Source organism: Lingula anatina, chromosome 4, assembly GCF_051362555.1.
Source record: "Lingula anatina isolate TDL-2025a chromosome 4, LinAna3.0, whole genome shotgun sequence".
In the NCBI taxonomy this organism is placed as follows: Eukaryota; Metazoa; Brachiopoda; class Lingulata; order Lingulida; family Lingulidae; genus Lingula; species Lingula anatina.
The window spans coordinates 21,589,327-21,601,794 of record NC_141770.1 but is presented as its reverse complement, the minus strand read 5'-3'; the positions used below and the strand labels follow the sequence as shown (position 1 = coordinate 21,601,794).

The 12,468-nt window shown below is 40.5% G+C and overlaps 1 protein-coding gene across 1 annotated transcript in view; it reads left to right on the top strand.

Annotated features, from left to right (window-relative positions):
* Nucleotides 1-1,478: 1,478 nt before the first annotated feature.
* The window catches only part of LOC106151776 (junctophilin-1), a 56,177-nt gene continuing 45,187 nt past the window's right edge, over nt 1,479-12,468 (top strand). Inside the window, exon 1 of the mRNA XM_087012242.1 lies at nt 1,479-3,202. Coding sequence (XP_086868368.1) covers nt 2,806-3,202 — 397 coding nt within the window. The 5' untranslated portion in view covers nt 1,479-2,805. The remainder of the gene's footprint in view (nt 3,203-12,468) is intronic.

Sequence of the window (12,468 nt, the reverse complement as noted above, 5' to 3'; positions counted from 1 at the left end):
GAACGATTAATTTAATATCTTCTAAAACACCAATTTTAATAAATTTTTAAAAAATCAAGAAGTGAATGATTCTAGTTCGAGTTTTCCTTATTCCCGCAAGATATGCAATTTACAGTTTCAATAAAATAAAAAACCGATGCTAATTGATTTTAAACATTTAAATACAATTTGGTTATAAAAACCACGCTGCTTTTGTATATGCAGAGATTAAGTGACCATTTTTAAAAATCACAAAATCATGTGCGTATAATTCTGATAATAAATATATTGTAAATTGTTTTGATAATTTAGTAACCCAAAAGATGAATAATTTTTAAAGCTTTAAGTCCTTTCTCCTAAAGGCCTAACTTACTTAGTGGAATCTTATTTTCAGAGGGTGGTGTGGGTGGGAGGGTCGGGAAAGGGGGGGGGGTTTGGGGAACTGCCCCGATAAAATTTTAAACATCTGAAGCACAATGGTGAATTATGGTAACATTTCAACCAAGAAAACTGCAGTATTCATCTAGTCCAGATAATATGTTTTTAATGTCTGAGAAAACACTAGTAAATCTAATAAGAAAGTGGAACTACATGTACATTGTAAGGTAAATTATGTTAATGGGAATACTACATTTTAAAGATTTTATGCTTTAAATAAAAGGAATTAAAAGAAGGAAAAACACATTTATCATCACTGCTCATTGCTAAATACGTTTATTTAAGGTATCAATTTTTGTCTGTGGAAGTGTGGGTGTACTTTCTGCTCTCTTCCCCCGGGTCCGTTTCCCAGAAAACACAGAGTAAATTGCTTTCGATTAATAAACCTGCAGGGAGTAAAGAACCAAATGCGGTAGAGGAGCACCCGACACAGCAATCTCAACTGCTGCTGGGTTCGCAACTGTCACAACCGTTAGGATTAACATGGCACAGAAACCCAGAGGCGTGAGCAGCCAAAGCGTATATTTGACAATTTTCTCATTTCACATGTGGAAAAAGAAGACATTGCGAAGAATTAAGTTACTGCTTCAAGGAGATATAACATCACATAAATATGATATTGTGAAAAAGAATGTTATCTCTCTCTCTCTCTCTCTCTCTCGCTCTCTCTCTCTCTCTCTCTCTCTAAACTGCACCAATGCACACAGTGACTTCGTTTAACAATCAAGCCCATGCTCAAGCAATCAGTCTAATATGGAGATGATATCTCCGGGAATAGACGGATCTGCTATTAATAAGAACACCGCGCCGCCCTGGAATTAAGAACACCTTTCAAGTTTGTGAAGCGACGCCGGTTTACGCTCCTGCTGCAGAAATTTCCTCCGGATATAGAGCATTTGAGAAATTTTCGTATTTTCCTGCGGAGTCGACCTGCCAGTGTAGGTAATCGGTAGATATTAGGCCAGATCACTGCGTATGTGGCACGTGTTAATAGCAACCCTCGGTTAACACACCTCAGTCACGAGCACGCTGTTAAGCGGCCACTGAACGCGGGCAGGCCAGGTAAACCAGCGGAACGCCGTTTGTTTTTAGCTTACCTTTCCAGCGCGAGTATCAAGTATCAGTAAGGTCTCGCGGGGCCCAATGATAAGGCGCGGCCATATATGGGTAATTACTCCTGGCGCTGCAAGGTGGCTGAATCCTGGACTTCCGAACTTTTAGCTCCGCGCCGAGGCTACGACCTTCGCCTAGCTCCTTCCGTCTAGCGTCGCGTGCAGCGTCCGCTTCGTCTTCGCCTGCCTGCCTGCGTGGCTGCCCGAGGAGCCTAACATAATTTATTCGATATGAGTTAGGCCCCCCTCGGCCTCGCGTACACAATTCATTGTGGTGAAGGGACAAGCTGAAGTTATACGTTGTCTTCCCCGATACAGCGTCAGCAACTTCATCGGCCAAGCTCCCCTGCTTAAACAAGAACGCTGTCGCACTGGTAATGGAAGTAAGAAACGTCGGCAGCGTCCCCGTGTGCCACTGCTAGAGGCATATATAATCTCCACCCGAAAAGAATCATCGTCACCCCTAGGAAAACGTGCGACAGCAACCGCCGCCGCGTCTCATCTCGGAGAGATCATTTCTGCTTTGATATTGCATTGTTGCCTTGGGCTTGCGATCGATCGTTGCGTCGTGACTCTTGGCTCAGTCTGTTTTCATACACGCATCGATCGCGGGCCAGGATTGCTTGCTGCTGATACATTAACATTTCTCTCGGTAATCTGTATTGCGAGAAAGAGGGAGAGAATGAGAGAGCGGCTCACACGTACAAGCTAGATATTATCACACGGTCATCGTTGTCACGGATAAAAATGTTACAATCGGTTGCCACTGTGAACACAGAGAGTCCAACCTCTGACCACTAAGAGCAGCATGTACATTAAAACCGTCAAACTGCGTTGGTTGTTAATCGGTAATATTTTGAAAATTCTGAGAATCGACAGCACGGAATACATAGAAACAGAAACAAGACAGCATTGAAACTCTCTGACTGCGCGAGTCTATATAGCCGCATCATCTGTTGAAGGCATTAATCTATTATAAGCTGCGGATTCATTGCTGTCAGGTTTGTGACTTTTCGCCTTCAGTTGGGGCTGTTGTCGGAACTAGAGCTAAGGTAGAGGGAGATCTAACTGCGTTCTTTTTTTAAGCTAACAGGCGGGAAGAGGAGCACCACTAACAAGGCAGGCAGACGCAGCGGTAGACCAGGTGGGCTTCGAGGCCGCGGCGAGAGGCCGGTCTCTGCTGTTAATAACAGTGTCCCAGCGGTGTGCGCAGACAGGTGTGACGCGCCATGACCACAGCTCCCCTCTCACCTGAGACACACACACAAACGCAACCATGACCAGCGGCGGAAGTTCGGGAGGTGGACGCTACGATTTCGACGACGGGGGAACGTACTGCGGAGGATGGGAGGACGGCAAAGCCCACGGGCACGGGGTCTGCACCGGCCCGAAAGGGATGGGGGAGTATTCCGGCTCGTGGCAGTACGGGTTCGAGACGTCCGGAGTCTACACCTGGCCCAGCGGGAATACCTTCGAAGGTCAGTGGCTGCAGGGGAAAAGGCATGGTCTTGGGGTGGAAACGAAAGGACGCTGGGTGTACCGCGGGGAGTGGACACAGGGATTCAAGGGACGTTACGGCGTACGCCAAAGCGTGTCGTCTGGTGCTAAGTACGAAGGGACGTGGACGACGGGTCTTCAAGACGGCTATGGAGTGGAAACATACGCGGACGGAGGTAAGTAGAATGTGCTTAAGCTAATTCGGCTAATAACTCCTTCATTGCTACAATAAACCTATAGACAGACTAAATACCCGCCGTGCCTGATTCACACACAAACGCAAACAGGCAAGTCAGCATTGCCACGGTGACAGCTACACTGTTCTTGTATGGAGACACCACTGTGGTCACGCTAAGCCAACTTGGTTTTATATCACACGATTATAGCCTATCAGCCATACACAGTGTAATATGCTGAAATATGACTGAGCCCTAGGCTCCTGCACTTTTTACAAGAAGCGCTTCATAGAATTTGTTAACAGTTTAATATCTACGACCTACACGTGTACACGTACTTCACTGGTCTCATCACCAATCTGGTGCACAGAGAACGTCGGGTAAAAGAGAAATTTGTGGTGAAAATTGAAGACAAAAAACGGGGTCGATTATGTCGTTGTTGTTCTCAATACCTCGCTGGCGTTGGATTTTGAGCTAAAAACGAAGTGGCATTTTTGTGCTAGATAATGATAGTCACGTTCTGGTTAAAATTAGGTTGAACGCGTGAATAATTTAACCTTAACAACGTAGAACAAGACGCAGCTCCATATAGTTGAGGTTTATGGAATGAATTACTAAACGCATAGTTTTAATTTTAACATCACGGTACATGCGATACACTCAACTGATCAGTAAGCTTAGCGGGTGGTCACGCTGGATCGGCTAATGATAGATATTGACTTCATACCGATGTCATTTAAGGATTCAGACGATAACTCAATACATGAACATTTGGTACGCGCCGCCCCCTTTTTATCTAATGCGTAGAAACAGTTTATATTTATGGGCTAAACTTCTTAAGTTTGTAAATAACCGAAAAAGACTAATCGTTTAAAGTACTACCCTTTATCTTAACAAGCAAGTAAGGTAAAAAGTGTCAAGGGGCAAAATTAAAGTTTTACCCGAGAAAATTCAGTCCTTTTTGCATATTTATACCTCGTTAAAAGTGTCCGTTTTTGGTTTTAAAAGCATTTTTATTGGATATGTACAGAGTGAAGACAAAAGGGTTGACATTGAATGAATGATAGACAGCCTAGAGGACAGTTGACCAAGCATAAAGGTTTCTCCTTGACCTCCAGTGGCTTGAAACATATAAATTTAATATGTCATAGATATGCTGCAAAAACAACACAGAAGTCCGTGTACAACTCTACATGAACACAGCCGGTTTATTTGCCAGTTTTTAGATCTGTAAATGTCAACATCATTGTCTCTCTTCGTGAACTTCCGTCTCTCTCTGTGAATTTCCTTGACGTTGGATGCTGGTTGGCCTATTTCACGTCAACAAACAAGTCATGATGGGCCTTTTAGAAGTTATGAATATGTGCATCCCAGTTGTCGTTACAATGAGTTTTTTAATGTAATCTGTACCAGTATACTGGTATATTACGTTAAGAAACGCAATGTGCACGAAGAAGTTCGTGTATTCTTTCATTTGCTTTTTAACAGTTTTCTACCATTAACTTTAAAGGTCAAGTTACACCAAACCTTTTCTTTATAAAATGGTTGTCTTTGAACTTAGGCGTTGGTCAAAAGAACCGTCATCCTAGTGGGTATATATTAGATAGTAGTTATATATTGTATCAACACAGAAGAATAAACGATAAAATGTAAAGCCACGGTAAAAAAAAAATGAATAAACGTGAAGCCTATTTACCCATCTCAAAGGACAAAATTAAGTCATCAATTGTTAACAGCCAATCTTTTGCTCCTCCTCCTCTTGCAAATAAAAATGCCACTAAAGCACAAGTACGAGTGGTCTGTGTGCAGACTAGCGACCCTGCTATCTACATTTACACGTGTACTTTTCTTGTCAGGTTTGAAATTTTGGATCGTAACTCACCAACAAAACGTGTTCCTGCAAGCCACGTTTAATGCGTGATACAAGTATTCGCGTATACAAGTAAATATATTATACGTGTTCTTGAGATTACACGAGCCTCTTGTGGCTTGGAAGGGTCGATAACAACCACCTATGGCGTGAAAATTATATGAATTAAATAGATAGGCCATTTAACTTGAGGCAGGCAGGTATTTTTCCTCAAAGGACTTGTAGTCAGCACTAAAGGGTAGGAGGTAAGACGTAATTATTGTGCGTGTATGCGGTGTGTATTGGGCTCTTTTACCATCTATATTTTGTTTTCTTGGAGCTGGTTATTTATTCATATCACATACAAGATTTAAAAAAAAACTTCCACTATACTTTTATAGATGGGAATATATTTTAAACAAGCTGTTAGCGCAACTACGTAGGGCAGCCATCCGTTTTTGTTGTGTAAAAAGTACAGTGTCAGCTACGTAGTAACGTGTGAAAACATTTTGCTGCCACGGGCACGTCATACACAAACAGGAGCACAAAACAGCAATAATTAGCATTAATTAACTACGGTGATTAAAACACCTATTCATGGACTCGCCGCGGGAATGCCTCCGTCGGTGAGAAGATAAGATCGGTAATGAAGATAATATTGATTAGCACTTCCGATAACACGCAAGCGATACCAACACAGAGATAGGGAAACGTGATTTCTTTGCAATTTTACAAAAGAAGAATGTAAATGACAAACCACTATTGACAGAACAGACTCAAATCAATTTGCTCGTGAAAAAATGAGTTCTTGGAGTCTACACATAAACCGGCGGATACTCCACCCCTACAGGCAGTTTTAAAGGTGCACGGCCCGTGTGTCCTAGGGGAAGGTGTCAGTTTCATACAACAAAGAGAAGTCAACACCGCTGACGAGGCTGTTTGTCACACCTTTTGTCCGTTTGTTTTCCTGCCATATTGACAAATATCGTTAAACACATACTAAGGGCATTTGGTCTCAATCTAGATCCCAGACATTCCTCTTACTGTAGATAAGACACCAAATCATTATTTATCTTCCACGTGATCTTAAAAATCCCATTTCAGGTACAAACCGAGACTTTATTTGCTCACATTAATGGCAGCTTCGACCTTAGTAGAGATGAAGTTTGCTTTGTCACCTTTCCCGAACACACGTTTTCCCTTTAAACCAAACGAATCCCCACAAAGATATAGAACACCTGAATACCTATAACCCCCATACTTCCGGAAGTGGAAACCTCTTTTACGGGAAATGATTTTTTTCTAGGAATAAGGCAGGGGTTGTCTCATGCAAATTACTTGTTAAAGAAAAAATCGAACCGTTTGAAACTGGATCAGAGGATAATTATAATAATGATAATGAAAGATGCGTGTATTGTACATTGGCTTTATGATGATTATCTAGATGAGATATAAAAAGATATTATTATATATTGACTACCCCTTGTATATAACTTGTGAGGCATAACACCAGGGTATAACAGAGTAATCCCGGTAGAATAAGGAAGTATCTCCCGTAACATGAGAGTCAGCGCAGTTCACGAGAGCCGAGTTTGCAGTAGTCCATCGATTTCTTTATTAGGATAGTGACCAAAATATTTACACTTTCGCTTTATCGATATGCATGAAGTCTGCGTAGTAAGCGTATGGATGATGTATGAACATCGAAGGATCGTTAAACGGTGTGTTGTCTGTAAGGGAATTTCACACGTGATTTGGAGAGTTGGAGATTCAGTACGTGATTTTTGGCGAACTAGATTTCATGGTTGTTGGGATTTGAGACTTTATTGAAAATGCTTGGCATAAATTTACTTTTACTTGTGTGTGTTTGAGTGTGTGTTTGGGAGGGGTTGAGTGTAAGAGTAAATTATTCTAACTCATACATGATTTCACGAGCAGGAAGAATACCTTGAAATGCCATATTTCAGTTAAAAGATGGGTTTTTCTCATTTGGAAGCAAAATTTAACGCAGAATGGGGGCTGGTTGTTTTCAAGAAAATTTAATGGGCGCCAACTCCGATTTAATATATATGTAGCAGACCCTGTTTAAGTCAAGGCGATGGTGTTTTGTACAGTATACACGACAATTTAAGGCCATTGTAGAAGACAAGTGGGCAGTAGGACAGCAACAACCTCGTTAAACCGGTACCTTCAACGAAAGGGGGGGGTCCATTTGAAACGGTCGTTTTTTTTCGAAATAATGGGATAGTTGAATTGCACTAGGCAACGGATGTGGATCTTTACGATGATTGCCTCTTGAAAATTATATAGGCAGATAACTGTTTAGCTATTTTTCATGGATTCCTTTCCACCGTTAAAATGTATTTTTATCGGGTACCTTGGTCAGTCGTATTCCACATTGGTGATGTGCTGCATCTTTTTTCGAGTTTAATTTGTTTCGAGTTTAATATGTCATAATAATGTTTTTAATAAGACAAATGACTCACTACATACAAAAGCATATCCCCGTTGAAGAGTTATAAAAGTTTTACAAAAACAGTAGAAATCCCTGCAGGAAATTAGACATGGTGTACTGTGATCATTATATGGTTCGTGTTACATACTAGTACAGGTAAGACCTATCAGCCATTATGTGCTATTTCGTCAAAAATGCAAGCCTCTTATTAGTTACGTGATTCACTTTTTTTTGCGAAAATTTTTGTCTGTTGTCTTTGTGAACGTGCTCTTTTCGTTAAACACCCCATTTCCATAGATTTTTAGATCGATCTATCCCTGTGGGGAGTCTCACTAGATTACTGATCTAACGATTAAGTTTTAGATCGACCTAATTCCCTGGGGGTTCAGGCTAAATTGCAGTCAGCCGAGCGGACACCATACTTAATTACCCCCTTAGAGCTTTTAGTAGGCGGGACAGACGCTTAAGCCGTCCAAGCTGACAGTAATCTAGTGAGACTCCCCACAGGGATAGATCGATCTAAAAATCTATGGAAATGGGGTGTAAGAGACCTATACGCCACAATAAGGTATACTGAATATAAAGGCCGTATTAAAATTAAGAATAAAAATGTTGTGCATTTTTAACGTAATTGATTACTATTACACGGCTGAAATGTGTCATGTTTGCAATATTGAAACGACGTTCTTGTAGGTCGAAAAAAAACTTCAATGTTCTTGTTACCACGTGGAGGGCAATGATGTCCGATATTGACCATTTAAGTACGGTTTGGTTCATTGTTTTGAAAATAAGTTGTCATTGAGCATATAGGGACTAATTTCAAAATGCAACTAAAACTATTTTTGATGGCGCACGTATTACGCACCCAACGTTCGCCCCTTGACATTTATGCATGATATGTGTCTTATTTTCGAATATTTTAAGCCAGTTTTGGTTACCCTAATTTATCATATAAGCAGGTTATGTTATCAAGAAATGTCTTAATGTTTTATTTAATTTAACGAATTGCCTAAGTCTAAACCCAACACACATACCATAAACTTCAATAAGAGATGAAATAAGGGGGGATCGTCTAAAGTTCAAATAAATTGAGACAGTTTACAGCAGTAAAAAAAAGAAAAAAAATACACTAGAGAGAGAGCGCCGCAACGTAACTGATAAAACCATATCAACTAGCAGATTTTCCGGAATTCAGGAAAAAACTATCTGGCATGGAACCGTATATTGAGGCGTGCGTCATGGCCGCTCTGCCGGAGAACGCGGAAATCAGCCAGCTGCGTTTGTACCAGGACTATTTTGGGTCTGTATAATCGACCTAAAAAGCGTCATCAGACAGCCAGATAATGGACGGGCCCTCTTGTATTTAAGGTTATCTTGTCGCCATTTCTTGTCTGAAAAGTATTATGGTCTGATCACAGTTTCCGCTGTGTGGTAGTGGTATACTGCCGCCCAATTTCTCTGCTGAGTCCCCGGCGCTGTTTGAAAGAATGCTTGGGTAGGCTAACTCGATCAAATAACCACGGTTACCTGTGTTTGTAGGTCATCTGTTGTCAGCTTATGCGACCTTGATCATATTTTTTGTTAAAGGTATTCGATGACTTAGTTCCTGCGAAATCAAGGAAAACAGAATATGGGGAAGTATGTCGATTAGCCATTATCAGACGTTGTACCTGTGGCAGAGAGTGAATACGAGTACCTGAAGCATAAGAAGGTTTTACCAGAATAATTGATTGCGTTTTTGGGCCCATTGCATTATCCTTATCACATGTTCCAAGACTAGACTTCCCTTTCGGCATAAAAACAAATTATATAAATTGTGCACCGCAATGCACTTCGCTTAGTTTCGGTCTCCGAAATGTAAATGGTAATGTTGCATGAATATAGACGGAAATTCCTGTAAGTTGCATGCGGGCAGTTTGATTTTACATGAATGTTTTCCAAACTGAAGATCGAGTTGAGTACTATTGTGCCGCAAACCATGTTCACTCTCTCTCTCTCTCTCCGTGTGTGCGTTTGTACGTGCGTGCGTTTGTGGGTGCATACGCGCAAGCGCGTGAGTGTTTGTGAAAGCTCAATAGTTCCTAAGTAGCATGGAGTCGTTTAATGCGTATTGGAAATGTGTATCCAATTACCTTGAAATGTCAAATACTAATTATTGTCTTATGAATGTGAAATATAGACATGAGACAGGAAATGGAAGTCTCAAAAGACAAGTATCACAACTTAAACCAGTTATACACTGTGATAAAGCTACCGTGCTGTTCAGCGAAAAGGGGCTTTCCTTTTTTTCTGGTCTTTATGTCACACCGTTAACACTTTCTGGGTATTTCATTTCTGACAAAACACGTCTTTTATTCCAAGAATCCCATGTTAATAAACATCTGTATTGCAAACGTGTTGTGAGGGCAATCACCTAATATTTTTTGCTCAGGAAAAAAAGTCATCTTTATTATATAACTCCAGTATGAATACATGGAGGCAACCGGTTCTTCCCAGCCTTTTGTAATCGGAATCTATAATTACGTTATTAAACATATTTCTTCGTTTTCAAGTTTCATTACCTCCCCCCCCCCCCAAGTGTTTGCTCTCATTCAAGATGGTTTTTCTACGGACGTAGGCAAAATTTTAGACATCTTCTTTGCAACATTCAATGCAACATTTAAAATCTTTACCGTGACTTCAACGGAATTCACCCAAACACCTTCTTTATCTTTTCATTACAGTGTCCGCCTCCATTTTCCTTATTTTTTCTAGTACATGTATTCTTTGTACATGGAATTATGCAGAAATTGTCATCGTGTATTAAACGAATGAAGGTTATGACCAAGTTTGAATACAAATGTTGCTTGGAAACGGATTCATCTTTTGTGTCGACAAAAAATTAAAATTCGGTGTATTGCATAGGTATCTATTTTTCATAAAAAACTTGAGCGAGAGCGCCGTCCCCAAGGAGATATGTTTTATACAAAGAAAAAACATGTCATCCAGTGCACAGAGAACCATTAGATAAAAACGTGCACTTGGTGTTCGGCTTCTTTTCCTGAAACTGAATATGGATAATTCCGTCTCATCCCGGTGTCGACGACAAGCTTATCTGATATTATAATGATGTGATAGGAATCAGAATCAGAATCAGAAGTTTATTGACTATCGCCCTACATCCGGGCATGATCAAATACAAATACAAGAAGTAATCCGCAGAGTGATTACCATATACAGTTTGATATACATTATATAATGTCTAGACTAAAGCAGGGAAAGTACATGTACTACTCAATAAAGATCAATATAGGGGTAATTAAAAAAAAAAAAAAAAAAAAAAAAAAACTGATTCAACTAGAATAGGCTACACTAAACCTTATATTAAACTAACTATTATTTGGGGGGATATGAAAACTGCATCATCAGTTAATCTAGGTTTTATTCAGCATGGATGCAATTTTCATATCCCTAGCTTTAAAACAATCATAAAGAAAATTAGTAGGAATAGGAAGAGGTCTCAAATTACATAACCCAAAACGGATCCTTCATACTGTAAGACGTGCGGTTACCAGGTATATCCGAACGGTCTTTTAATAAGAAATCTCACGAACACAGGCAAAAAAAAAAGCAAATTGTTTGAATATGTGCTGTTTCAGGGAGCAGTGGGTATAAAGACTGCAGACAGTACTTATTCAATGCACGGTACCGAAAACACTTCCATAGACCCCATGCCCACAGATTAGATCGATCCAAACTAGATCGACCTAACTCCCTGGGGGTTCACGCTAAATAGCTGTCAGCCGAGCGGGCACGAAAGTTAACTACCCCCTTACAGCTTGTAGTAGGCGGGACGGACATTTAAGCCGGATTATCTGACAGTAATCTATTGAGATTCCCCACGGGGATAGATCGATCTAAATGTCTGGGAATACGCCCTATAGTCTTCAGATACAAACGAATGCATATATTGCATAACACTGTTGTCCCCTCTTTTGCGAGTCGTTGTTGCGTTGCATAGCTCATACGCACTGATATCGCTTGGCCTTGCTAGGACTGCTGGCGTCTAAATTGTTGTCGTAAATCGCCAATTGCTTAAATGATGTAACAGAAATCGGAACACATCTGCAGAAATTGATACTTTTACAAGATCTGTGACCGACAGTAGGTCGTGTCATCCGTAGCGCAACAGAGAGTTACGCAATGCCAGCGTGCACCATGTCTAGTTGCCCTGAAAATGACTCTGTTGACACCGTCAATAATCACACAGTGCCACTGTCCTATACCACTTATATAGGGTTCATTCATCATATGGATACTTGTGTCATGTGCCCGTGCACCGCTTCACCATAAACAATGAAACAACATCGTCGCGAAGTACAGTCATCCGTTGAGGTGGCCTATCTAATATCAACTTTTTGACAAGAACAGACCTCGTAAAAACGTCCTTGGTGAAATGTTGTTTTTCATAATTTTACGGCTGAATTCACATTGTCTTTGTGCATCGTAAACAAATTTGTTACACACAGAGCATGCTTATGTAAGGTCAAGACTGTTGTCTGATTGATAGCCAATCCGGCGGATCGAGACTTTTGTCGGGGATGAGGGGATATTTTATCATAATTTGTAAGGTACAGAAAAATTAATTTGCATTACTTCGTTTCATTCGTTATACTTTTTTTTTTAGAATTTTATGGGGCTGGGTGTGGGGGTTGGAGAAGGGAATATCTCTTAAACTAAACTTGGCCCTATCATGTCCCTTGGATCCGTTATTGGTCTTTTGGCAAATGCAAAGTAAAATGCAATTAACTCATTCATGGGATCACTTCATGTGAGAAATAAATGTCTGTTCAATTTCTTAATTTCCTGTATTTCTTTCAGTCATCAGAATATTCTTCAGTGGTGTTTTAATTAGAGGATTTAAGTTCAAATACCACTTATCATGTCGCTGAGCGCCCCGGGTTTCAGAGCCTTTTATAATCC